This window comes from Lipotes vexillifer, unplaced genomic scaffold (genome assembly GCF_000442215.2).
Source record: "Lipotes vexillifer unplaced genomic scaffold, Lipotes_vexillifer_v1.1 scaffold988, whole genome shotgun sequence".
Taxonomy (NCBI): domain Eukaryota; kingdom Metazoa; phylum Chordata; class Mammalia; order Artiodactyla; family Lipotidae; genus Lipotes; species Lipotes vexillifer.
Genome location: NW_006797916.1, coordinates 1,539,655 through 1,566,142, shown reverse-complemented (window position 1 = coordinate 1,566,142; position 26,488 = coordinate 1,539,655). Strand labels below are relative to the sequence as shown.

General features: G+C 66.5%; 1 protein-coding gene across 1 annotated transcript in view; it reads left to right on the top strand.

The window, feature by feature from the left end:
* Positions 1-26,488, top strand: part of KIF1A (kinesin family member 1A) — a 95,936-nt gene that overhangs the window by 41,176 nt on the left and 28,272 nt on the right. Inside the window, exons 15-37 of the mRNA XM_007469947.1 lie at positions 90-223; positions 1,119-1,198; positions 1,439-1,514; positions 3,819-3,898; positions 4,178-4,284; positions 5,172-5,255; positions 6,979-7,159; positions 7,242-7,314; positions 7,495-7,588; positions 8,344-8,492; positions 8,812-8,990; positions 10,342-10,479; positions 11,366-11,608; positions 18,147-18,265; positions 20,472-20,557; positions 21,259-21,397; positions 21,587-21,755; positions 21,890-21,980; positions 23,319-23,437; positions 24,392-24,447; positions 25,914-26,022; positions 26,265-26,331; positions 26,429-26,488. Coding sequence (XP_007470009.1) covers positions 90-223; positions 1,119-1,198; positions 1,439-1,514; positions 3,819-3,898; positions 4,178-4,284; positions 5,172-5,255; positions 6,979-7,159; positions 7,242-7,314; positions 7,495-7,588; positions 8,344-8,492; positions 8,812-8,990; positions 10,342-10,479; positions 11,366-11,608; positions 18,147-18,265; positions 20,472-20,557; positions 21,259-21,397; positions 21,587-21,755; positions 21,890-21,980; positions 23,319-23,437; positions 24,392-24,447; positions 25,914-26,022; positions 26,265-26,331; positions 26,429-26,488 — 2,633 coding nt within the window. The remainder of the gene's footprint in view (positions 1-89; positions 224-1,118; positions 1,199-1,438; positions 1,515-3,818; positions 3,899-4,177; positions 4,285-5,171; positions 5,256-6,978; positions 7,160-7,241; positions 7,315-7,494; positions 7,589-8,343; positions 8,493-8,811; positions 8,991-10,341; positions 10,480-11,365; positions 11,609-18,146; positions 18,266-20,471; positions 20,558-21,258; positions 21,398-21,586; positions 21,756-21,889; positions 21,981-23,318; positions 23,438-24,391; positions 24,448-25,913; positions 26,023-26,264; positions 26,332-26,428) is intronic.

Genomic DNA, 26,488 nt, shown 5'->3' with positions numbered 1-26,488 from the left:
TCCTCCCGTAGACTTGTCCGACCTTGAGAACAGTAACTGTAACCATGGCGGGGTGGAGCTGAGTGCAGTCCCTGACAATCTCTCCACAGTGACCAACGCCCTGGTGGGTGTGAGCCCGTCGTCCTCGCTCTCGGCCCTGTCCAGCCGTGCCGCCTCTGTGTCCAGCCTGCACGAGCGCATCTTGTTTGCCCCGGGCAGTGAAGAGGCCATAGAAAGGCTGAAGGTGAGGCAGGGCCGGGCTCGGACCTGGTGGGCGCTAGGCCAAGACCCCTCCTCTTGGATGGTCGCAGGCAGAGGGGCTTGGTCAGAGGCGAAGTGAGCCATGCAGGGGGGCGTGGGGTGCGTCTCAGCCCCCGACCCCAAGCACCCCGTCCAGGGGGTCGGTGCACCCTGTCCAGGACCGTGGGGCCCGTCTGCTGATTAGGGCGGGGGTCCTAGGGCCTCTGTGCCCTTCCTCCCAGGTTTCCGTGCTTATACCTGCTCCTGCATGGTCTTCACCCTCCTGGCCTGGCCACGGGCGGGTTGATTTTAGGGTGTGGGTTACTGGCTTCCTTCAGCGAGTGGGTACAAGGTGCCGAGTGTGAGCGGCGGACGGTGAGCCCGGACGGAGGGGACAACGGCACAGGCGCCAGACCCGGGCTGATGAGGGGGTGGGCTGCGCGGCCACCCTGGGGCGTAGGGCCCACCTGAGGTGTGGGAGGCGTCCACCCGGGATGGACCTGGGGTGCAGAGGCCCACTGGAATGTGAGGGCTGGGAAGGAAACGGGGAGGCGGTGCTGATGTGGGAAGTGTCGTCCATCTCACCCGTGGTCCAGGGGCATCCGAGCCTCAGAACTGGTGTCAGCGTGTCCCCGCGTGTTTTTCTCCCTCTGGGTTTATTCTGCCTTTCTCCCTCTGTTCTCTGTGTGTGTCCACAGCAAAGACACGCGTCCTTTGCGCGTATTAGCCCTCAGCCCTTCACCTTGACCTTTCAGACTTTGAGCAGCCTGGATGGACCTGGGAGTTGGGGCGCCGGGCCCTGCAGGCCCGGCTACTCGTCTCCCCTTTGCCTGGCACCCAGGCCTCCGTCCGCTGCCTGCCCCCCGCGCTGACCTGGCTCTGCTCTGCCTGCTCCCCAGGAGACAGAGAAGATCATCGCTGAGCTCAACGAGACCTGGGAGCAGAAGCTGCGGCGGACGGAGGCCATCCGCATGCAGAGGTGGGCGTGTGGGCTGGGGCCGGAGCAGCCCTGTGCTCCGCCCTTGGCTCCTGCCCCCGGGGTGGCCGCGCCCAGTGCAGGACACACCTGTCCCCTCTCGTCCAGCGACACGCCCCCTGCCGTCGCCAACGGCCCCATCGACCCGATCCCCAGTCAGGGGAGCAGTCCCTCGAGTGGACGCCGGAACTCATTGACCAGATGAAACATTGTGTGGGTGCTGACCTCCGCTCCATCCCCCAGGGAAGCGCTGCTGGCCGAGATGGGCGTGGCCATGAGGGAGGACGGCGGCACCCTGGGGGTGTTCTCTCCCAAAAAGGTAGGAGCCGGCCATCCTCTGGGCTGCCCCGATGTGGACAGGGCTGGGGGACCTGCGACCCTTGGCAGGGTGTCGGCTCCTGGAAGGTCAGCACGGTCCTCCTGGGAGCAGGGAGAGCGGCACCAGGCACCCAGCCAGGCTCACCCTCAGCCATCCCTTCCCTGTGTGGAGGCTAGACCCTGCCTCCTCATGGTGGGATGTCCCTATGGCCTTAGGACGTCAGAGAGGTCACTTAGCTGCCTGAGGGGTGGACGGGGTCCTGAAACAGGTGGGGCCTGGACCCCCCAGGAGCCTGCACCCCTCCCAGGCAGGGCCTGGCTGGACACGAGCTGGGAGCCAGCTGCCCTCTCGGAGATTAGCTAAAGCAGGGTCTGGCTGTCCCAGCAGGGACCTCTCTTCTCCCACCCAGGCCCAGCTTGCCCATGGCCCCGGCCCTCAAACGGAGCAGAGCACCACCCCCTGTTCAGTAGCTCAGATGGGGCAAAGCATGAACATCAGGGGAAAAGTCTTTGCATGATTCTAGGACCCAGACCCACACACCCATGCACCCACCCCAAAGATTGCCAGACCCTTAGAGCCCTTAGGAGCTTAGCTTCAAGCCCAGAAGCCTGCCTGGAAGGCAGTGGCAGTCTGTTCTGACGCCAGCACGGGACTCCGCGGGCCCTGCCCCTGCTGCCTTGGTGGTGAGGAAGTGCCTGGCTGACTTTTCACCCCAGCAAAGGGTTTCTTTGTTTGCCAGTCTCCGAAGCTGGCGGCACGTGGAGCCCCCACGGAGCCATTGGGGCCCCAAGGGAAAAGGAGCACGGGGCGCCGGTAGGATGGGCACATCCGCTAGGGTGGCTGCTCCCTGGGGACAGGGCCGGGCTCCTCAGGCTTCTCCTGCACCCATGCACTCCGGCCCAGGGGGCAGCTGAGGCGCAGAAGCAGGAAGGAGGGGTGCCTGGGAGGACGAGGTCCTGCCGAGGGCAGGGCGGGGAGCAGGTGGCACCCTGGTGGGGTCCTGCTTCAGTACCTGTCGGATAGGCCTTTGGTTTTCGTTTGGGATGCGTTGCTCTTGAGCTGTTGCATTGTCCGTGGGCGCAGTGCCCCTGGGTGCGCAGGCAAAGCTGGGGTACAGGTGCCCTCGGGACACTGGCTGTGCAGTCCTTTGGCTTCATTGGTGGCAGAGGGATTTTCTGGTGGCCCCGGGTCTGGACATTGTCCAGGAGTGGGAGGGCGGCCTTCGGGACCACCAGGGACACTTCCTCTGGAGCACAGTGGGGTCCCCAGGACTCTGGAGAAGCACATGGGCCAGCTGGGTCCCCCGCTCGGCCCCGTGGAGGGAGCACAGGCCCTTCCTGGCTGGACGCCTTCTGTGCTCAGGGGAAGGGGCCGCTGTGGATGGTCTGTCCTGTGTCTGATGACCAGGTGTCCACAACCCTGTGCAGGGGCGTTAGAGGGGTTTGTAGCTCGGGGTGGGGGCAGCTTGCCCCAAGGTGCCAGGTGGGGAACAAGCAGGAAGCTGTTCCAGCCTCTGCCATGTTGCAGGGTCCTTGCCCGGGACCGGGTGTGAGGTCAGGAAGTGTCGGGGCCCAGAGACCCCGGGTGAGAGCAGTGGAGAGAGTGAAGAGGGGGGGTGCTGGTCCAAGGCCCAGTGGACAGAGCCTGCAGTGGCTGCCCTGGGCACGGGATGGGGTGGGGAGCTGAGGGCAGTGCTTAGACGGGGCAGCTTGCGGGAAGTGGTCACCTTGGCCTTGGGTCATTCTTTGGTAGACCCGTGGTTAGGACAGGTGTGGGCGTCTGATCTGGGTGGCTCAGGGGGACTTTTTTCACAGCCTCTCTGCTGCCTGGCATCCAGGGCCCGACCCCTCCCTGCCCAGCGTCCTAATCCCGGGGCCCTCAGCTCCTGGCTGCCCCGGTTGGAATGGGGACCTGCAGCCCCGTTTTAGGATGGAGGACCAGGCCCAGGCCCCATGGGACCCAGCCTTGCCCTGCACATCCAAGGGCCTACCACAGCCTCCAAGCACTCCCTGGGCACTCAAGTGCTCAAAGCTGGGGTCCCGGCCCCTCCCGGAGCCCAGCCCCGCAAGTGCCGCCTGGCAGCTGTCCTCCCAGGACTCTGGGGTCCCCATCAAAGTCTTCTCCTCAGGAGCCTTTTCCTTCACGTCTCCTGTCCACTCTGCCAGGCTGGGAGGATACTGTGTCCCCCGAGAGGCAGGCCTAGGGCGGGTGGAGGTCTGGTCCTGGGGGGAGAGAGGGCAGCAGGCAGCCCGGGCCGGGCTCCCCCCACACCCCCGAAGAGAGGTGACCCTTCTGTCTCCGCAGACGCCGCATCTCGTCAACCTGAATGAGGACCCGCTCATGTCCGAGTGCCTTCTCTACTACATCAAGGATGGGATCACCAGGTGGGGGTCGGCGGGGCGAGGGGAGGGCTGGGCTCCCCCACTGAGGGGTTGCTGAGCCCAGGCATCTGCTGGCAGGGGTGCTGTGGGCCCCTCTGGGCAGTGTGGCTCCCACAGGCCAGGCCGCTTTGGGGGCTGTCCCCTGGACCCCCGCTTGTGCTCTCCAGATGTTTCCCATAAGAGCTGGGCATCCTGGGGGCTGCAGGGGGACCAGGCGGGCCAGCGGGTGGCGTCGTGGTGCCCTGGGTCCAGCCGGCACCGACGACCGCACCGCACACACAGAGTGGGCCGGGAAGGCGCAGAGAAGCGGCAGGACATAGTCCTGAGCGGGCACTTCATCAAGGAGAGGCACTGCGTCTTCCGGAGCGACTCCCGAGGGGGCAGTGAAGGTATGGCCTCCCCCGGCCCCGCCCCTCCCCGGCGCCGCTGGTGTCGGCCCTCCTGGCTCCCCACTCAGTCCCGAGAGCCCCCTGCCCGCCCCGGAAGGTGCTCTGAAGGCTGGGCTGGGGACATGCAGCTCCGTCCCTACACAGGGGGCTGGTTGGGGTGCTCACGGGCAGGAGGGCGCTGAGCCTGGATCGAAGGGATGGCTATTCTTAGGCCACACCTTCCCGTGGGCTGGGAGCGGCATCTGTCCATCTCCCTGGCCGGCCTGCCCTCGGGCCTCCGTCCCCACTGCCGGTTCTGGGCATGACCAGAACCTTCTCGAGAAGGCACCTGCTGGGCTGTCCCAGTGCCCACGGCCCCCGAGATCAGGGCAGGCATCTGGACAGCCTCTGGGATGCAGACCAGTGACCAAAGCCCCCTCTGTGACCAGGCCACTTCAGGGTGACGGCCTTAAACAGTGTTGCGGACGTCGCTTCTCCCAGAATTCTGTCCCCGAAGCTCTGTCTCCCCTTGGTGGGTGGGCACAAAGCCAGGAGGGGCTCTGGGACTCCTGGGGACATGCGAGCCACTGTTCCCCGTCCCACCTGGAGACCCTGCGGGGCGGGGCGGTCAGCCAGCACGGCCTCCCCGCCTCTGACTGGGGCCCGTGAGCCTCCCAACTGGGCCTCACTTCCCTCACCTGTGAGGGGCTGGGAGGCCCCTCCGGCCTCTCGAGGCCCAGGCGCCACAGGGAGGACAGGGGCCGGCGGGGCTGTGCCTGCGGGTGGCAAGTGGCCGGGGGGTCGAGCCCCTGCCCCCAAACCTGAGCGGGGCTTGCTGGGCTCAGATGGGGACAAGGCCAGGAGGACAGCCCCTCATGGTCCTCTCCGTGCCCCGATCTGTCCTGTAGCCGTGGTGACTCTGGAGCCCTGTGAAGGGGCAGACACCTACGTCAATGGCAAGAAAGTCACGGAGCCCAGTGTCCTGCGGTCAGGTACAGTGGAGGCAGGGGCTCCTGCACGCGCGCCCCTCCTGCTCGTGCGGCACCCCAATCCGCCCCCCACCAGCCGGGCAGCGCACGGGCCGGGGCGGGTGCGGGGAGAAGGCGCTGAGCCTATGCCGCAGGCCAGCCGAGGCAGGATTCCGGGCAGTGGGGCGCCTGTCCCAGAGCCCCGGTGGGACTGGCGCGTTGTGGAACGGAGGAACAGCCAGCGGGGTGTGCGCTGCACCGGCCTCCGGACGCCGGCCCCCTGGCTTCGTGTTCTAAAACACACCTGGAGATATGTCTGCCTGTCTGTCTGTCTGTCTATCTGTCTGTCTATCCATCTATCGAGAGATTTATTTAATGGAATTGGCTCAGGAGGTGGTGAGGGCTGGACAGGCACGTCTGAAATCCACAGGCGGGACTTTCTCCTTAGGGAAGCCTCAGTTTAGCTCCTGAGGCCTTTCACCCGACGGGGGGAGGCCCACCTGTGTAATGGTGGGTGGTCTCCTGTCCTGAGGTCATGTGATTGGAGGTGCACCGTTGGGCTCCCCAGCCCGGCCAAACTGACACACAACATTGGCCATCGTGTCAACTTTGGCTGGGGTGACTTTTTGCTAAGAATGAGGGGGGCCCTCCCCTCCCCAACTGGGAGGCCTAGGAGGTGACGCCTGGCAGCCTGACTTGCAGACCTCTCCGGCCACGCTGAAAGGCCTTGTTTTTAGCTTCCAGGACCCAGGGTCCTGCCTTTGGGGTCCCGAGGGATGCCTTGAGGGAGGGACACACCGCGCGTCCTGGATTCGTGGGCCTCGCCTGGCCGCCAGTGGCTGGCGTCCTCGCCTGGCAGCCAGTGTGGGGAGATGGGGCAGTTGAGCTGGGCAAGGGCAGGTCCAGAGTTCCCTTCTCCCCCCGTGTTGTTGTAGGATGGGGCCTGGTGCTTGCGGGCTGGGGGCAGGGCCCGGGCTGGGAGGGGCGGCCGAGCTTGGGAGCTGGAGGAGGGGCCGAGGGAGGCCTGGGGAGGACCAGCCTGCAGGCCCGGGTTCCCCTGTGGGGAGAGGGGCTGGACCAGCTCTGCAGGCCCCAAGGCAGAACCGAGGTTCTTGGAGAAAGCTGGAAAGAAACTAGGCCGTCCAAAGAGACCCCCACCAGCAGGACTGTCCAGAGACAGCAGGCCCTGCCCTCGTGGGACAGGTGTGCCCTGGAGGGTCCTGCAGACAGGGTGGACCCTGGCTCCGGAAACACGCAGACCCCTGCCCTGCTTCCGCCGGTGGGACAGATGGGAAGGGAAGCTCCCTGCAGGAGGGGGCCAAGCCCAGCCCTCGGGTAGGGGAGTGCCAAGGCCCAGGGCACAGGAGCAGGAGGCCAGGCTGGCCCGGGGGGGGCGGGGCACCCGTGGGGCCGTGGAGGGGACGGGGCAGTGGAGAAGCCCCAGGACTGTGTTTTGCCACCATCGCTGCTGCTGAAAGGGGAGGGGCCGAGGGGAGGAACCGGGGAGAGTGGGGAGGCCCGCTCAGGTCCTGGTGGGGGAGGTGGCCCCCCGACGGGGGCGAGGGCGACCCCGGGCACAGGACCCGGGGGGCCGGCTCCTGGCGGCTGGAGGCCCTCCCAGGGGTGGGCGGTGCTAGGATGCAGCCCCGGCTGCGTTCCTCCTCTTGCCCTCCTCCTCCCCCCTCTCACCCCCGAGACCAGCCGAGGCCAAAGGTCCACCAACTCTGGCCTCGCCTCCGTCCCCCAGGAAACCGCATCATCATGGGAAAGAGCCACGTGTTCCGGTTCAACCACCCTGAGCAGGCAAGGCAGGAGCGTGAGCGCACGCCCTGCGCGGAGACGCCCGCCGAGCCCGTGGACTGGGCCTTCGCCCAGCGCGAGCTGCTGGAGAAGCAGGGCATCGACATGAAGCAGGAGATGGAGCAGAGGTGAGGCCCCAGGGGCTGCCGCCCGGGCACCCCCCGCACCCGCCGCCGCCCCGCCTGCCCTCACCCCCGCACACTCTCGCAGGCTGCAGGAGCTGGAGGACCAGTACCGCCGGGAGCGCGAGGAGGCCACCTACCTTCTGGAGCAGCAGAGGCTGGTGAGGGCGGCCGGGCGCTCGCGGCCCAAAGAGGAGGGGCCGAGGGGTGGAACCGGGGAGAGTGGGGAGGCCCGCTGTGCTGGGGCTGCGTCCAGGCGCCCTGGGCCCGGGCCCGGGTGGGAGGGCTGGGGACGACGGGCTGGTCTCCACGTGGAGCCACAGGCCTCGCTTCTGCGCCAGGACTACGAGAGCAAGCTGGAGGCCTTGCAGAAGCAGATGGACTCCCGGTACTACCCGGAGGTGAACGAGGAGGAAGAGGGGCCGGAGGATGAAGGTGAGGGGCCCTGTCCCGCGTGGAGGTGGGCTGCGGAGGGGGCTCAGGAAAGAGGTGGCCCCGGGCCGCTCCCTGCAGGTCAGCTGCTTGGCACCTTTGCCCTGGGGTCCCCGGTCTGCAGGCAGGATGCGGGAGGCTGTGCTGCAGCAGCACAGCACCCATGCATATGCACACACCCGTGTGTGCACGCACCCGCTGGTTCTGGCGGGGGCGGCCTGGAGCGTGAGGAGGACGGGGCGGGGTTGGCGCTCCCAGGCGGGCGCCCTGTGTCCACTCACCCCTGTCCTGCCCGAGGGAGGCTGGTGCTCCTCCCAGGGCGAGGTCTCTGCCCCACACCTCGGGACCTGCTTTGGGAGCATTTGCTTGGGCGGCCCACTGGCTGACCTCTTGCTGCTGGGGGCCCGAGGGCGGCCCCAGGGCAGGGTGTTCACGTCCAGCTCGGCCTCCGGTCAGCTGGTTGGGACCTTTGTGCTGATGTGACCAGGCCTCCCCCGGCTGGACTCGTCCACCTGAGAGGGTGTGTGGGACAAGCCCCAGTCTGCCCTCCTGCCCCCGCCCCACTGCTGCCCCCCAGGTCCTTGCTGAGCTCCAGCCCGACTCTCAGAACCCTGGCGCTCACACTGGGGGAGCCGGCGGCCTCTCTGGGGCACGAGGGTCGTCCCCTGTGGCAGAGCTTCCTGCCAATTAGTGTGCAACTGGGGACCCGCGCCCCGAGCGCGCAGCCCCGTGGTGACCCTGTGTGCCTCTCCCCGCAGTCCAGTGGACGGAGAGGGAGTGTGAGCTGGCGCTGTGGGCCTTCCGGAAGTGGAAGTGGTACCAGTTCACGTCCCTGCGGGACCTGCTGTGGGGCAATGCCATCTTCCTCAAGGAGGCCAACGCCATCAGCGTTGAGCTCAAGAAGAAGGTAGGCCCCTGCCGCTGCGCCTCGGAGGGCGGGCGCCACCCGTCCTGCTTCCCGCCGGGCCTCGGCGCCAGGCTGTGCCGCCTCCCGGGGGGGCGGGGGCGGGGCGGGCCTCCTGACCTGCAGCCCCCAGGAGGAGGGGGGGCGGTTGGAGGGGGGGCCGCGGACTGACAGAGGGGGACGCGTAGGCAGGCCGGCGGGCAGGTGGAGCCGGCGGGAAGGTTCCGAGGACGGTTGAGGCACAGGCAGCGGGAAGGAGGCCCTTCCAGGGCCGGGCTCCACCCTCCCCGGGGCTGACGGGCGTCCTCCTCACCGGTCACAGGTCCAGTTCCAGTTTGTCCTCCTTACGGACACACTGTACTCCCCACTGCCCCCTGACCTGCTGCCCCCAGAGGCCGCCAAAGACCGAGAGACTCGCCCCTTCCCCAGAACCATCGTGGCCGTGGAGGTCCAGGACCAAAAGAACGGGGCCACCCACTACTGGACGCTGGAGAAACTCAGGTGCAGCGGGTGGGCCGTGCGGTGGGCGGTGGGGTGGGGCTGCTCCGGGGCTGGGCCGAGGCCACTGAAACGGAGGTGGAGGTGGGATGCACGGGGGCCACGCGTCCAGGCAGCTGCTTCTCCTGTTTCAATATCTTTTAGAATCAGAAGAAAAAACGTAAGTAGGATCCAGCCTCGTTATCGAATCCATATCCTCCTCGACCAGAGTAGTGGCAAAGTTTGGAGGAAGGGGTGGGTGAGGCGCTGCAGGAAGCTGGGGGCTCCACCTGGGGGGGCGGAGGAGGGCCGGGTGGGGGCGCCAGGGAGGACGGCCAGGTGTCCTGAGGTCCCACACGCTCACCCTGACGTGCGCCTGGCTCTTCCTGGGTGGAGGTGACAGGACGGCTCTTGGCCACTGAAGACAATTTTAATGTTGCTCAAGCGCCCCTAGAAATGAGAGGCGCCCGGGGGCCAAGGAGGGAGGACAGGGCCTTGCCACGGCCTCTGCGAGTGTTTCATGGGCAAAGCAGGGCAGGGTGCACAGCGAGGACTGGCTGGTCCGCATAACGCCTGCGGGCTCCGGGCCTGGGCTGTGCCCGGGTGACTTAGGGCTGGGGAACCGACTGGCCTGCAAGTCGGCTAAGGGGCGGGTGGTGGCTTGTGTGGAGGTGGGCTCGCCCACAGGCTGTTCACTGTCGGGGCAGGCCCCAGAGATGTCGAAACGTCACGAGATGCAGAGAACAGAAAACGTGGTCACGACGCGCTCACGCACGCAGACACGTTTATACGCACTGCGTTCCGCTCACACACCCTCACACACAGACGCCTTCCCTTCTTATGAGGTCCCCGCCCCCGGCACATGCACTGACCCATGCACATTCACGGACGCGTGCCTGCCTCTGCCCCGTCCTCCTGGGCTGCCGTCTGCTCTTGGAGGGCGGATGTCCCCCACCACCCCACGTCCCTCCTGTTGGCGCCTGAGCCCCCGAGGGAGACGTCTGCGTCTCTCCCACCACCTGCCGGTTTTCTGGGGGATAGCCTCTAAAACGCCTTGTTTCCTGTGCCTTCTCACAACTTGCCCTTTGCTCCCTGAACTTCCGGGGCCCCGTGCCCCGACTCCCCGTCCTGAGCGGGGCTGGTCCCCGACCCCACCCGGCTGACGTGCCGCGGCCATCACGGGGGCCGAGAGGAACGTGTGGCGAATTGCAAGCCCCTTGGCCACGGTCGGCTGACTCCGAGGACCCTAGAGGGTCCACCTGTCAAACCAGCTTGAGCCGTGGGTGACCCTGAGCAGGATGCTGTGGCCTGAGCCGTGCTGGGCCTGAGACCCCAGGATGCTCCGCCAGGGCCCACGCCGACCTCTGCCCCGCAGGCAGCGGCTGGACCTGATGCGGGAGATGTACGACCGAGCGGCCGAGGTGCCCTCCAGCGTCATCGAGGACTGTGACAACGTGGTGACTGGTGGAGACCCCTTCTATGACCGCTTCCCCTGGTTCCGGCTCGTGGGCAGGTAGGCGCCTCCCTCCCCCCGGGCTGAGAGATTGAGAGAAGGTGGGAGGCAGCGCGGGGTTGGGCCCTGGCCCTGACACGAGGAGGGGGCCGGCCAGATGCCTTTCTCCATCCCGACTCCCCGGCCCTGGTCCTTCCTGGTCTGAGCCCCCTGGCCAGTCCTCTCCACACACCGGTGGGCCCTGGCCAGGGAGGGGGGGGGGGTGGCCGCTGCACCCTAAATATCAGCAAAGTCTGTCTCCTTTTTGTATTTTACAAGTACTTTTAATATCCTGAAGATTTCATGCTTGGCCACTGTCTCCTCCAGACTGGTGGAAGGAGGAAGGAGGTGAGAACCCGAGCTGTGTCTGTGGCAGGGGGGGCCCGCGCGGGGGGGGGGGGGGGGGTCTCAGCATCACCACCCACCCCCGCTCTGGGACCATGGCTGTCAGGTGACACCTGTCTGTGTGTGTGAATGTGAGGCTTGGTCAGGCTTTCAGGTGGGGTGTGAGCGGGAGGCGGAGCCGTGTCCTCCCAGAGCTCAGAGTCCACGCCTGCTGTCCCCAGTCTCCTGGTCCGGGGGCTGCACCCGGCCCCTGCCCCCCACGGGGCAAGGTTCCTGAGGCTTCAGCACGGCCAGGCTCCTGAGGCCCTCACCGGCCTCAGCCACACCTGGTCGGGACCATACCTGCTGGTGCCCTCCGGAACCTTCCGGAGCTTTACACTGACCCCCGTGCGGTGTCTTCCCACGCCTGGGGACCGGGCACTTTGGCTCTCTTGCCTGTCGAGGCACCAGCCTCGACGGTCTGTATGTTTGGTTTGGGTTCTCCTTGGAAGCCCCCGCCCCGCCCCGTCCGCCCCCGAGGAGCTGGCGTTAACTTCTCTCTGTCTTGTCGTACTAACCCCAGTTCAGTCATCTCTGGCTGCAACAGCTACCCTCTTCTCAACACATGCATGAGCGAGCGCATGGCTGCTCTCACCCCCTCCCCCGCCTCCTCGAGCCCCGACTCCGACGCTGCCGAGCCTGCTGAGGAGCAGAGCGTGGGGGAGGAGGAGGAGGACCTGGAGGACGACGTCTTTCCGGAGCGCATGCCGTGCGACGGCCGGGACCCGTTTTACGACCGGCCCCCCCTGTTCAGTGTAGTAGGAAGGTTGGTGAGGTCGAGGACAGCATGCTGGGAAGGAACCAGCTCTTTTGCACAGGAGCACTGCTGCGGGCACGATTTGACCGCCGTCAGGGCGCGGCCCCCGGCGAGCGGGGCCTCCCCAGGACAGGGCGTGAGGGGGCGCAGGGGTTCCTGGCCTTCCTGGAGGGGCCCCAGTGATGGAGGAGGGCAGGGTGCCCCGGGGCACAGGCTCCGCACAGGGGGGCCTGTTCCTGCAGAGAGGCCTCCGGGACTCGGAAAGAGCAAGGCCCCGCCCGCTCAGGGCCCGCGGTGGAGCCGTGCATCTTCACGGGCCCCCCACCCCCGCACCGGCCAGCGTGGCTTTCCCTCCCTCCACTGTTTTCCAAAAGAGATGGAGGGTCCTGGTCTGCTCCCAGTGCCCCTACCCTCTCTGTGGGGAGAGGGGCAGACGCTGGAGCCGGCCGTGCCGGGGGGCCGGGAAGGAAGGGCAGGCGCCCGCACAGTGGAAGGGCCTCCTTCTGAAGCCCTGGGTCCTGGGCAGCCCGGCCTCTCTCTGAGCCAGTCTCTGTCTAAAGGTGAGGGCGTCCTGTCCCTCCTGACCCCCAGTGCTGGAGACGGGGCCAGTGGCCACGTGCCCTCATGGGAAAGCGCCCTTGGCAGAGGAGCCCATGATTCAGTTTCCTGGACAGAGGAGAGAGGCCAAGTTCAGGGGGGGAGCGGGGGCCCCCCCGCCCTGCAGGCAGGTTGGGCGTACGCAGTCCATCCTTATGTCTATGACCATGGAATGGAATGCAAGCGGGAAGGTGAAGGAAAGGCCTAGAAACCTAGCTGTGGTAGTAGGAAATTCAGCTCATGAAAACTGAATTTACGTATACGCAAAGGTGTAAGACAGCTTTAACAGCAGACTCTTTAGGAGTTTGAGATTGCTTCCTTGGGCTAGACTGATGGAAGCTTTTGGAAGTCTTGACCTTGGAGCAGCAGTACTGAAAGCTGAAGACCGAGGCTGGTCCCCAGATAGCGGGGTTTGCACTGGGAGCCCTTGGGTGTGGGTGATGGAGTGAAGGTCCCACTGGTTCCTCCTGGAAGGAAGCAGGTTCTCAGCTGGCGCGCCATGGATCTATTCTGATTACTCTTCCCTGAGTGTGAGATGCTGGCCCACTGGACAAAACCGCGTGGCTCTCTCTGAGACGCCCCGGCTGGGTTCCTGCTCTGCTGAGCCCGAGGGGGAGGTGCGGCCCCAGGGCCAGCTGCACGCAGGCCTCTCAGAAAGCCCGGCCGCTAGGGCCAGGGTTGCCGGGTGCCAGGCAGGCGTGGGGTCAGGGCACACGGGGGTGAGGACACCAGGAGAAACGGGGGTGGGCTCTCGCAGTCTCAGCCGGAAAGAGCTGGGTCCTTCCGACATTACCCCCTCTGTGGATCTGGGATGTGACAAAACCACCAAGCCAAACCAAAGCCACGAGTGAGAGGCCAGCTCCCCACGGTGGCCATCTGCGAGGGGCTTCATCTGGAAACGTCCTGATCTTTTTGGTTTGGCAAGAATTGGCTTTTCCCGCGCAGCAGCTGTGCAGGCCCAGGCCCTGAGGAGGCCCGTCCTCGGTCCCCTCTTCTCTCTCTGGTAGCCGCTGGCTCTCTCTCCAAAGCTTAAGCGAAATGGGGGCGCCCACTCTTGTCTCCCTTCGGACAGGCTTTCCGGGCCCCAGCATGCGTCTGCACCTCACCAATCTCGTGGTTAGCGCTGCCCCACACTCAGCCCCGGCTCTGCCACCTCCTCTCTCTCCGGCGGGTCTCAGCCTGCTTCAAGGTGCCCTCACCTCTGTGAACAGGGCCCCCGGCAGGGGCCTCCCCCGTCCTGACCCGGGGCTCCTCACCCAAGTCCAGGGTCAGCCGCCCGGGGGGGGTCTCCCTCTGGCGGTCTGGGTGCCGGTGAACTGGGAGGTGAGATGGGCCAACCCAGGTGGAGGAAGTGGGCCTGGGGGCTCCGTTTCCCCCATGATCCTCCCTGCTCGGACCGTGGCTTTCAGAAGGCGGGTGGGCTGCAGAGAGAGGAAGGCGAGGGGTGACTGTCTGGGATGGAGGGTCCCGGGGAAGGGGGACTGGCAACCGCCCAAGGGACGTGTTCAAGACTGGGTGGGAAAGCACTGACCCGCCGTGTCTGCTCTGTGCCGTCTGGGCTGGTGAGGCCGAGCCCTCAGCTCCCAGCTGGGTGCGCTCTGCGTGCCGAGCCGCTCAGCCCGAATCGTCGCCCGCGAGGCTCCGAGCCACCCCGTGTGCGGGTAGGTGTGCCATGGCCGGCAGGGTCCTCTGGACAGGGCTGGGCTGTTCTGGCCCAGGGTGGCGGGTGCTGACGTCAGGTTGTTTCCGGCACCTGGTGGGCAGTGAGGGGGAGGCCCAGCCTCTGCACCACGGGCCCAATCCCTCAAGTTCTGGGGCTGCTGGGCAGGGTGGGCCTGGGGTCTTCCAGCCCCCGCCCCCTGCCCTCGAGGCTGGTGCTGCCAGCAGGGGCCGTGGCTGCTGGGCCCCCCAGAGGTCCCTTGTGGATGAGTGCACCCGTCACTGCACCCGTCACCAGTCAGACGGGGACCAGGGGCAGCAGGAAGGAGAGAGTATCCAGTGTAGATTCTTCCTCTGCCTCTGGGGGCACAGGCCCCAGAGCCGCAGCTGGACTTGCATGCGAACCCACCTGGGCACCCGAGTGAGCGCGAGCGCGGGCCGTCCCACAGCCGGGTGATGAGCTTCAGAGAGAGCGAGTGTGGCCGTGGATTTCAGGCGTCTTTTTCATTGTAAAACCCTAACCTCCAACCAAGGGGTCCCTCGAGGCCCCTTGGCCCTGCCGTTTTTCAATGCCAGAAGTATCTGGGCTTTGTTTCCCCTCTGACGTGAGGATATCCCGAAAGATCAAGAAAGGCTTGATTTACTTAGTTAATGAGCTGCATTAATTAAGCCGGTGGGGGATGGAGCGTGGTGTCCACACGGTTGGGAGCTGCACAGGAGCCAGCCTGTGGGGTCTCATCCCAGCTGGGGCTCTGCTGCCAGCAACTTCCTTAATGTCCTTGAGCCTCCGTCTCTTTACCTGTGAAATGGGGCAGGAATGGCATATTTCACCAGCTCTAGCACAGCGTCTTAGCTCTCCAGCACCGTATTTGTGCCCCTAAGAAAGAAAGACGCAGCCAATCCAACTAAGATGCGCCATTGGTGAGGGGGCCCTGGTCTCTGTGTTGGGATGTGAGCGGAGGAGACGCGGGCGCACCTGCCGCCCGGGATGCTGGGGGCTCCAGTGCCGCCCCTGTGAGCTTGGAGGGGCAGGCACAGACAGTTTCTTCACCAGAGTTTTCAGTCTCGCGGGCTGCCAATGGGATTGTTTGAGCCTTAGGACACGAGAGGCGCAGCCCCCTCTGATGTGTGGGACCCTGGCGTCTGTGCCCACGGGTGGGCCACGTGGTAGAAAGCGCCCTCTGGGGGACCACAGTAGGTTTGTGGAGCGGTGAGGCCCTGGGGGCCAGGAAGGGGGCCTGCGTGCCGTGGCCTTCGCCTATGACCTGGGCTGCGTCCGGCGCCTGCCTCAGTTTACGTCTCTGTGCAGTGCCTCAGACTCCCTCTGGCCTGGCCTTTGCGGACTCAAAAAGGGGGAGGGGTAGCCTCCTGCCCCTCCGTTACTGCCCCTCAGGGGCGGTCCCGGGTCACCTCCAGGGTACTGTGAGTGGCCTTCTGGGAGCTTGAAGTCCCTGTGGAATTGCCCCCTGACCCTTTCAGGAAGGCAGCCCTGGGCGGGCCGGGGGCTTTGAGGCGGCCCTGAGCCTGGCTTCCCCTCCTGGCCAGGTGGCCCTGGACAGCCCTTAAACTCTCCCTCGGGCGAGCTGTGCTGATTAAGCACCCCTATGCCTGGCACCATGCCCTCACCTAGCCCACAACCAGAGGTGTACCCGCCTTCCCTGAGGGTCCTCCTGTGGGTTCCCTGCAGGCTGCGGGTGGAGTGGGCAGGCTGCGGCCCCTCCCTCCGGCTGTGCCTGGGGCTCCTGGGAGCCTCCCGACACCCGGCTTTCTGCAGCGGGCAGTGCCCCGGGGAAGGGGTCCTGCCCTGGGGAAGAGGCCCTCCACCTGCTGGAGGGTGGGTGCTGACTTGGCCCGGCAGCTTAGAGCTGTCCTACCCAGTTCCCTAAGCTCTCTCAGGCAGGGTGGGGTGGCTGGGTGGTGCCCCAACCCAGGGGACAGGCCTCCGGGCACAGGGGCAGAGCAGGGTCTGCACCTCCTCCCACAGCCTGAGTCCTGAGCCCCCTCCGTTTCCCCTTCTGGATCTCATGACTTTGCTCGTTTCTTGGTAGCCCCCTTCCCACTCCCAATGTCAATCAAAGGCCCTTGACCAGGAGCCCGGGTGCCTGGCGAGGGAAGGCCACTGCCGTCCCGTCCCGAGGTGGGTGCTGGGTGAGGCCAGCAGCCCACCCCGGCCGTCCCCTGCCCACTGGTGCCCTCTGCTGCTGTGGCGAGGGCTTCCGCTCTCTGGGCCTCAATGCCCTCTTGGGACCAGGGCCGGGGCTCGCCTTAGTGGGTGGTCGGGGCAATGGAGCCCCAGGCCCCCACCAACCCCGCGATGGGCAGAGGTGCCCCCACCGTCCATCTACACCCTGCCCCCAAAGAGTTCGTGGAAGGAAGGGGCACTGTGCTGGGGAAGTGGGGCTTTTTCCAGCCCCAGGAGGGCGGCCCGGGAGGCAGCACACCCTCCCCTGACGGGGGCCTGCCTTGGCCTGTGGGTGCCCAGAAAGCGAAAAGCAGTCAACAGAGATGGGCCACGACTGAATTCAGACAGACAGGGAGAGCCGCGCAGAACGCGGAGATGGGAGCGGCTGGGGGCCGTGGCAGGAGCAGGGAGATGGGCGCCGGGGGCCAGAGCGGGACTGAGCGGGGCGGGTGGGGCTGCGCAGGGGCGCAGGTGCCTCTTGGATGCAAAGAGCTTGGGGGCCACGGCGGGTGCGGGTCTGGTCACGCCTCAAGTGCCCTCTGGCGGCTGTGGAGGCCGTGAAGGAAGCGGGAGGGAGGCCATGGGTGATGTGGTGGGTGGCGGATTTCAGAGAAAGTTTTGAGGTAGAACTGATGGATCTGAGATGAAAGCCAGGACGGTGCTCAGTTTTCCGACCTCCTGCGGGGGAAGGGTGGCGGGAAGACACGGAGCCCACCTGAGAGGGGACACCGGGGCCTGGAATCAGGGCCCCCGGGGAAGAGCCCCTCCCCGTGCCTCTCACCACAGGGGGTCCAGAGTGGGGACCCTGGAGGCCTCAGTGTGGGGCGACACCAGCGGCTCAGCCTGGGTGAGGGGCAGGGTGCCTGGGATGACACGCCTCTCCTGTCCTCCCAGCTCCGCCGCCCCCCGACTGGCCATGCACCGGGTGCCAGCGCCCACCTGGCCAGCAGACTCCCACCTCCCCTCCACTGTCCTCCCTGCTGCTCTCACCTCTGTCCCCACCTTCCCCCACCCCTGGCCAAGGCCCTGGGCCTCCCTCCCCCGCCGCCTTCTGCATTTCCTCCCCAGCGCCTCCCACCCTCTTCTGTCCAAATCCTGCCCAAGCTGTGCCCCTCCCCCGGGACCACCGCCCCGGAGCCCCAGCCCAGCGAGTTCAGGGCTGCCGGGTTCTGCTCCTCTGGGCTGGAGGGGAGGGCAGAGCAGGGTGGGAGGCAAGGGTGACCCCCGAAAGGAGGGTGCCCCGAATGGTGAGGAGCTGTGCTCACAGCAGCCCGCCCACCCGGCGGGGCAGCACAGGCTCTTCCAGGGATCCCCCTGTCCTCCTGGCTGCCCGTGTGACTCTCACACGTTGGCCAGCTCAGGGTGAGGGGCACCGCCGGGGTGACGTGGCCTCTGTCCCGCCTCTGCTGGCACTAGCTGGGTGCACAGCTGGGGTGCACAGCTGAGCTGCACAGGAGAGGGGGAGCTCTGGGCACCCTGGGAGCTGGTGGGGCCGTGCCAGGCAGTGCCTCGGTTTCTGGGGTGTCCCTCAGGGCTCAGCCGGACCCCTGGGCCCCGGTGGGGGGGGGTGCCCTGGCTTTGCTGACATCATGGAGCTCCCACCCGCCGTGTTCCTGGAGGGGCTCAGAGGGAATCGTGAGGCGTATTCCGTCGTGGGGTCCGTGAGCAAGCGTCAGGGGCCACTGGGAAACGGGCGGGGAGACGGGGGCAGGGGGGACATCAGCACCAGCGTGAGGGTCATAGGTCAGCGAGGCGGGTCCCAGGTCCTCCTCCTTGAAGCAGGCTGAAACCTCCCTCCTCGGCTGTTCTCTGCTCAGGCCGCAGGCTTCGCCCTGGCCCACCCCCTCACCACAGCCTCTGCTCCCGCCGGCACCCGTGCCCCCCGTCCCTGCGCCTTCTCCTGTCTCCTCTGCGGCCGAGGACCCCTCACCCCCCCACCCCGCCCATCGCAGTGCCCTGCCTGCCCCCCCCGCCCCGCTGCTTGCCGCCCTGGCTGCCCGCTTCGCTCTGCTTTGCAGTGTTGTGTCGTGAGCCCGGGCCGTGCAGCCGCTGCCGCCTTTCACAGCACGCAGCGGGGTGGCCCTGACTGCGGCCCCTGCCTTCCCCCAGGGCCTTCGTGTACCTGAGCAACCTGCTGTACCCTGTGCCCCTGGTGCACCGTGTGGCCATCGTCAGCGAGAAGGGCGAGGTGAAGGGCTTTCTCCGCGTGGCCGTCCAGGCCATCTCAGGTGCGTGCGGGGCAGCCCGGGCTGGCTCTGTCCCTCGATGGGGCCCCTGGGTGGGGAGACCTCTGCGGGCCTCTCATGGTGGTCCGCGTGCATCCAGCCCCACCCAGGCCCCCAGCCTCCTCTGTTTCTCCCTGTGGGAGAAGCCCCTGCTGCCCGGCTCCTGGCTCTGGCCTCCTGGACTCTTCCTGGTCGGCTGGGGCCTCCGGGGCTGTGCAGGCCGAGCCCAGGGCTGTCCGAGCCCCCTCTGGCTCGGGCCTGCCACCAGGCAGCCCCAGGTGGACCCACAGAGCCAGCCTGGCGCAGAGGTGCCCCCCGCCACACCCCCTCCACCTCCATCTCAGCCCCAGGGCAGGCGCACAGACTTGCAGCCCTTAGCTCCGGCCCTGCCCACTGCAGCCCCCAAGCCTTTCCTGACTCCCCAGCATTGCCCCCTTTGGACCCCTTGACCTCTCATGTGCGGCCATGAACTCCCCCTCCACCGTGGGCCTGGCGATACAGCCCCCCTCACTGCAGAGGCAGACACCCTCTCACTGCCTAGTCACCTTCCTAGCACCCCCTCCTGGCCGTGGGCAGCCGCACAATGCCTTTGAGCCTGGGTTTGCTCCCTTGAAAATGGCATCCACTTTGAAGCTTCCTAGCGGCAGGAATGTGGAGAGATCATTGGAGAACACAGATGTGGGAGCGCTCGGCCAGAGGGCCTTGGTGCTCCCGTTGTAACGGCCGTTTCTCCCTTCTCTGCCCTCGGGCCCCCGGCGCCTCCACGGGACTCTCTTTCCTCTACACGTCTCAGCAGCCCAGGCACCTTGGGGCCAGAACGGGGCAGGACAGACAGAGTGTGTGGCAGCGGAGTGTCTCCAGGCTGAGACAGGGAGGCTCGGAGTGTGAGCAACCTGGGTGGCCTGTACTCCCACTGGACAGCTCACGCGACCCCACTCTGGATGTCTGGTCCCCTCTCGCCAAATTCTCACTACCCCATCATTCCAGGTGCTCTTTCTAGCACCTCCCAGTCGTGTCACCATGGTGCCGAGGCCCCTGGGGACCCAGCTGAGAAGGGGGAGCCTGGGCTGGAGGGGGAGGGTGGCTCTAGGTGACAGGGATGCTGGGAACATCTAGTGCCACCTCATCCCCCGGGGCACACTGCCCCTGCAACCTCCGGGGGCTCTGTCCTCCCTGGGCTCTTCCTTGGCCCTTCCTGACCCGCCCAGCCCTGTTGAGTGGATCCCACTGAGCTGGCTGCTTTATAGGTCGACGCTGTCTGTGCTTGGGCCACACCTGGCGTCCCCTGTCTAGTGGCTGTGGTGGAGGAGGGGGAACTTTACAGAGCCACAGGGTGCTGTTTCACGGTCTCAGAAGCCACACCTGCCCCTGCCCTCGACCGTGGCAGGGGTCGGCTGGTCCAGTCTCCCAGCACGGAGCCCTGCTGTGCACAGGCCCTGGGCCGGCCCTGGGTGATGGTGGGACAGAGCCACGGCCCCTTGGGCAGCCAGGGTAGAGAGCATGGTGGTGTTAGCACCCCGACAAGGCCACGGAACAGAAGGTTGGAGCCCCCTGCGGTCTGTGAAGTCTACTGGGGTGGCATCTAGCCAGAGTGGCTGGACTTGGGGGCCAGGGAGTCTGTGGGAAGTCAGATCTGATGTCCTTTAGGCAGCAGGAGGAGGGTTAGGGTTTTGTCCCAAGCACAGCGGGGAACCCCAAACGCTGTGAAGGAGGGGGTGTGAGAGCGTGTGGGGCACTGAGTGTCCAGATGGGTGACAGTGGCGGCAGAGGGACAGGTGCGGTTCCCAGAGGAAGCCAGGAGGACCTGGTGGGGCAGGCCCTGCTGAGGGGGAGGTAGGGCCCGGAGGACCCCCGGGTTCTGCTGGAGCATCTGAGTCTGGGCCAGGGCAGGTGGGGGCGGGCGGGCGGGGCTGCCGGGGAGAGGGGCAGGGGTTGAAGGTTTTGTTTTGAAAATGTGGAGTTTGCGGGTCCATCAGAGCAGGCCGTGCCGAGGACGTGGCTGCCTCTGGGCCCTGGGCTAGCACAGGCTGGGGGTCAGTGTGCCCAGGACGGCGCCCTCATTCTTCCAGAGCCAGTTGATTGTGTCGGGGTTCCCCCCAAAGTGGGTCAGAGCCTGTCCTGTTTCCCATGCCCTCCCCGCACCGGGCAGCTCTGCCACTCCCACCGGGGGGCAAGCTGGGCCTGACCACCTGCTCCGTTCCCATTTCAGCCGACGAAGAGGCCCCTGATTACGGCTCCGGCGTCCGCCAGTCGGGAACCGCCAAAATCTCCTTTGACGACCAGCATTTTGAGAAGGTAGCGTGCAAGGGTGGTGCAGCCATGGACGCCACTGGACAGGCCTCCAGCCCGACCGCAGCACTCCGGGCCTCACTCGGAGGAACAGCAGACAGTGTCTCCCTCCCAGGGCTCCCCTTTCTGTTCTCAGGCGAGAGGGCGGAGGAGGGGGGTCCCGCTCAGTGGCCCCCGGAGCGGGCAGCTCCTCCTCTCTCCTCTAGGCCCTTTCCTAACCTGACACCACCCGGCCACCCACCGCCCCACCCTGAACCTCAGTGCTTCTGAGGCCTTGGGCCCCTAGTGGTTCCTCTCGGAGGGGTCGTCAATGCTGGGGGCGCACAGGAGGGGCAGAGGGCATCAGGCAGAGAGTGCGGGGTCACGGACGGGGCAGCAGAGGCTATGGGGGCACCTGGTGGTGGGGTACCTGGCCAGGGCCCTGAAAGCCAGTGGGAGAGTCTCACTGCGTCCTGCCCACAGCGGGGAGGAGCTGAGAAAGGGGTACTGGCTGGGGAGAGGGGACAGAACTTAAGGCCAGAGACCGTTTCCCACCTTCCTTTCCCACTTGGTAGACTAACATAGGCCATGACAGCATGGGAGACAGGCCTGGGGAGGTTGGTGCCCGCCCACGGCAGGGCAGGCCTGGAACAAGGCTCCCGGGGTCCTCCACGCGGCCCTAGTGGCCGCACCCATGCCGGCTCTGTCTGTGTCCCCTGCCCACACAGTTCCAGTCCGAGTCCTGCCCCGTGGTGGGGATGTCCCGCTCGGGGACCTCCCAGGAGGAGCTGCGGATCGTGGAGGGCCAGGGCCAGGGTGCTGACATGGGGCCCTCGGCCGATGAGGTCAACAACAACACCTGCTCAGGTGGGTCCCCGCGGCTGCTGGGACAGGCTCTGGGACACGCCCCAACCCTGCGAGGGCCTGGAGTTCCTCCTCGCCCCCCACACCCCCTCCCCGCCTCTTAGCTGGCACAGGCGGTGAGGCCCAGCCCTTGAGCCTGGGCTCTAGCCCCTTCGGATCCCGCCATGCCCCTCTGCCCTTGGCTCCCAGCAGCAGTGACCCCGGAGGGCCTCCTGGACAGCCCCGAGAAAGCCGCCCTGGACGGGCCCCTGGACGCCGCCCTGGACCACCTCGGCCTGGGCAGCACCTTCACCTTCCGCGTGACCGTCCTGCAGGCGTCCAGCATCTCCGCCGAGTACGCCGACATTTTCTGCCAGTTCAAGTGAGTCTCGTACCAGGGCCGGGCTGTGCGGATGGGTCTCGGCAAGGTGCGGGGGGCGCCTGGTGACCCCCGGGAGGCTGTGGGTCCCTGTGTCCAGGCCCCACACCCGCCAAATGTCTCCTCCCCATTCACAGCTTCATCCATCGCCACGATGAGGCCTTCTCTACGGAGCCCCTGAAGAACACGGGGAGGGGGCCCCCGCTCGGCTTCTACCACGTCCAGAACGTACGTGCCTAGAGCTCCCTTCTTCCCGGCCATGGTCGGCCCCTCCTGGGGGCCGGGGCTTTGTGCAGCCTCCCCAAGCCTCGTATTCTGTCACTGCTTCTCTCTCTTCTGAGCACCAGCCCTGTCCTGGGCACTGGGGGCCTTGGTGGGTTTAAGACTGGGGGTAGGGGCAGATCAGAGCCCCCGAGGGCTCCCTGCAGCGAGCCTTGGCAGATGTGGACGTGCAGTGTCTGGGGTGCCCGGCGAGGCCACCCTGGCCTGGCGCTGGGGCTGAGGCCGGGGCAGGGCACGCGGAGAGCTGCAGGATGCCCGGGCAGACGCCCGAGAGGCCAGGAAAGCTCCAGGCCGGGGAGTGTCTCCAAGCCAGGCTGTCAGGAGAGCAGGGACTTTCTGGTGTGAGGCAGGAAAATGGGGCCATGACAGAAGCTGTCAGGTGGCAAGGCCTCAGGGGCCAGGCTAGGGAATGTGAGTTTGACCCTGGGCTGCCCGGCTGTGGGTGTGTGGCCTAAGCAGGCACAGGGACCTTGCTCAGAAGGGCCTTGCGAGCTATAGCCTGTCCTGACCCTCAGGGGAGAGGGGCTCCCATGGTTTCTAAGGCAGGGAAATGAGGCCAGGTCTGAAGGTGTGCTTGGTGGATTCCTTTCCTGGCTGCTCCAGCAGAGCCCCACACCCTGGGGACTTCAACATCAAAGACTTAGCAGCTCTCGGCCCTGGAGGCTGGAAGCCCGAGATCCAGGTGGGCAGGGCTGTTCCCTCTGAGGCTGTGATGGAGGATCTGTCCTTGGCTCGTAGACGGCTGTCTTCTCCCTGTGTCCTCACGTCACGTCTCCGTCCTTGCCTGTGCCCAAATGTCCCTTTCTTACAAGGGCACCAGTCATGTTGGATTGGGCCCCATTCTAATTTGATCACCTCTGTGATGACCCTGTCTCTAAACATACGTGCAGGGGGCGGTTGGACTTCAGCCTATGAATCAGGGGGGACACAATTCAACCCATAACTCTTGGCGAGAGGGCGAGGGCCCGAGAAGGGTCAGACCGGATCACAGAGGCCCCTCCTCCAGCTCTGTGTTCTGAAGGAGCAGCTGAGCCTAGTGGCCCCCAGCCCCATCTGTCCTGGGGAGCGAGCCCTAGGGCCGCTGCCCGGTGGCCTGTCCACTGGGAGTGTGACAGTAGGAGAGGTGGGCTGGACAGACCTAGACAAGGAGCACTGCCCCCCTCGTGGGCACAGGTCAGCCCGGCCGGGGGTCTCCAATGTGGGCCTGGAGTGCCGAGTCCTTTGTGGGGGCTGAGCGCTCACCTCTGTGCCTCTCCTTCCCCCCTTGACCACACCTCCCTCCAGATCGCAGTGGAGGTGACCAGGTCCTTCATCGAGTACATCAAGAGCCAGCCCATCGTGTTCGAGGTCTTCGGTCATTACCAGCAGCACCCGTTCCCGCCCCTCTGCAAGGACGTGCTCAGGTCAGCGGCCCTGGGTCGGGGGGTCAGGGCCTCTCCACCTCCTGGCCAGCGGGGTCAGCCCGTGCCCTGGACAGGCCTGGTGTGGCGGCTGCAGAGCCGTGCGCCTCCCACCGCCTATCTCCCCGCCTATGGCGGCCAGTTTCCCGGGTCGGCAGGACCCAGAGCGGGTCAGAGATGACCCCTGAAGACTGAGGAGGCGTTTCTCAAAGACCGTCGCTGTCAGAACCTCAGCCTAGGCTGGGCACGGACCGCGTCCTGGGGCCGAGGGGAGCCGGGTGCTGGGCTGGAGGAGGCCGGGGTGGCCCTCGGGGAGACAGCTTCTGACCCTTCTGCCGAAGGGTCCCTGAGTCCTCAGCTCCGCAGACTGAACGAGGGCCCTTCGTCTGCTCCCTCGTTGCTGCAACCTGCCGGGGGCTTACTCAATGGGTCGGGCGAGTCCCCTCTGAGGCCACCCCACCCAGAGCGTGGGGGGAACAGCCGACGGGCGTCAGGGGTAGTGGGACCCCCTGTTGCCACCTCCATCTCCCCTCTCAGCTGACATGAGGGACCCAGAGCAAAGCATCTGGGGTGTCGGGGAAAGAGAGGGCCCAGGGAGGAGCTGGTTTCAGGGCATTTGGCCCCAGGAGGCTTGTCGGTCCTTGGGAGTGCCAAGGGGGCCCTGTCCCAGGAGCCCCTGGCCCTTGCCCCCGTTCTCGGGGCCTCGTGGGGCCTTGCAGGTGGGCTCTAGGGTCCTGAGGGGCCCCCCTCTCGCTCCGAGCTGGTGGAGGGCCTGAGACCGGGCCTTCCCCAGGCCCTATGGGAGGGAGGGAGGGAGGGAAGGAGGGAGACCCGGGCTTGGCGCTGGCAGCCTGCTAGCCTCCCCGGCCAGCCCCTGCCCTCGGCTGCCCGCTCCAGCTTGGGGTCCTGCAGGCGCCAGTCTCTGGTCACCTCACACTGGTGCTTCTGTCCCCACAGCCCCTTGAGGCCCTCACGCCGCCATTTCCCACGGGTCATGCCGCTGTCCAAGCCAGGTAGGCGGGGCCCTCCTGGGTGCACGCCTGGGCAAGTGGGTGCCCGTGTAGGTGGCCCCTCCAAGGCCGAGCACAGTCCTGGTGATGGGTCAGTGCTCTCCCGGCCTCCTGGGGCCACCCTGCCCCTGCTGGGCCTCATGGGGTCCTCATGGAGTAAGGGGCTCACACTGGAGCGGGGGGCACAGGGCGAAGGTACAGGGACGTCCTTTACCCCTCGGCACGCACAAGGCAGCAGGGCAACGGTCAGGTGGTGCCTGCCCAGAGTCCCGTGAGGCTGCCTGGAGCCGACAGTCAGGGGCAGGGGCTTCAGCGGGGCAGGGACATCTGAGCTGAACCTCGCAGGATGGACGAGGTTTGGGGTGGAAGGCAGACCCGGAAGCTGGTCCACGGGAGGCTGAGGCTGGCGGTGGCCAGGCCAGTGGAGCCCCTGGACGAAAAGCACTGGACGGTCAGCACCCTTGCCTGGCACCCAGAGCCCCTCCCCGGGAGCAGGTGGGCGGAGCAAAAGCTCTTGAAATCGGTTGGATTTTAGTTCAAAGGGGTTATAGGGTTTTTTTCCTGCCCTCACAACGAAAGCTGAAGCCCAGGGACACAGTCGCTAGAGGCTGGAGCGTCAGCACGGGGGCGGGCAGCGCAGCCGAGGCCCTCACAGCCCAGGAACCCGCCTTGAGGTCGGGGGGCGTTGTCCCCGGCATGGGTGCCCGAGGGGAGCCGTGCAGGAGGTGCGTCTGCTGCTTCCTGGGCCGTGTCCGCGGTGACCCTTGCGTACCCGCCCCCGAGTCCCCGTAAGATGGTGGTCTGCGGACTGAGGGCGCCGCAGGGGGACACACGCCAGCCCCTCCAGGCCTGCAGACCACTTGTGGACATTATTCTTGGCCTCTCTGTGGGTCTTAGGTTGGCCCCTTGTGTTTCCTGGGCTGTTCAGCCTTCCCTTCAGCCTCCAGGGGGACACCGAGATGTGGGGGAATCCACATTTGTGGTAGAGCGGTGAGGCTCAGGTGGGACTTGATGGAGGAGGGGCTGTGCAGGACAGTGGGAGCCGAGGGCCGGGGCCCCTTGAGCTGGAGGCAGGTGCTCGGGCTGGTGCGGCAGCTGAGGGTGAGGGTGGTGTAGCAGAGGGTCCTGGGCGGGTCGTGTGGCCTCCAAGCAGGCAGGGCTCCTCCGTCCTGCTGCTTCTGTGGGGCTCAAGTACCGCCCTCTGCAGAGTCTGTGCCAGGTGCGCGTGGCTGAGCGCTCCTCGCGCTGGGCACGGAGAGGCCCGCGGGCACGTCTGTTCCCAGGCCCATCGGTACCCAGAGCAGGGCGTACCCTGGGCCCTGGGGAGGGGTCCGCTGGTGCTTTATCTTGGAGGGCAACGACCTCACCGCTTCTGAGGCGTCCCCTCCCTGGCCTCCCCTCTGGGCGCGCCCTCGGCACGTGGCTTCTCAGTTTCCCACCAGCATGCCCTTCTCCCCTGTGGCCCGCAGTGCCCGCCACCAAGCTCAGCGCGCTGACGCGGGCCTGCCCCGGGCCCTGCCACTGCAGGTATGACCTGCTGGTCTACTTTGAGATCTGCGAGCTGGAGGCCAACGGCGAGTAAGTCCCAGGGCTGGTGCGGCCCGCACTGGGGAGGGGCTGGCGGCCTCTGGGGTTGTGGAGCAGGGAGGGGGTCCGGGGGCTGGGCAAGGTGGCATGTGGTGGCACTCTGGTCTCCCCAGACTGGGCCGCCCCACCTTTGATCTGTTTTCACCCCTTCTGCTCCTGGGGGCCGGGTGTGTGCTGTGGGTGGGGGGCTGGGAGGAGGGGCACGGCCCTCAGCGCTCACATCTCTCTCCCAGTTACATCCCTGCAGTGGTGGACCACCGTGGCGGGATGCCGTGCATGGGGACCTTCCTGCTTCACCAGGTGCAAAGCGCTTGCTGCTCCCACCAGCCTCGAGCGCCGCCCCCACCCCAGGGACCCCAGGCCATCTGACTGTATCTTCTCTCCTGGTGCCTCGCAGGGCATCCAGAGACGGATAACCGTGACACTGCTGCATGAGACAGGCAGCCACATCCACTGG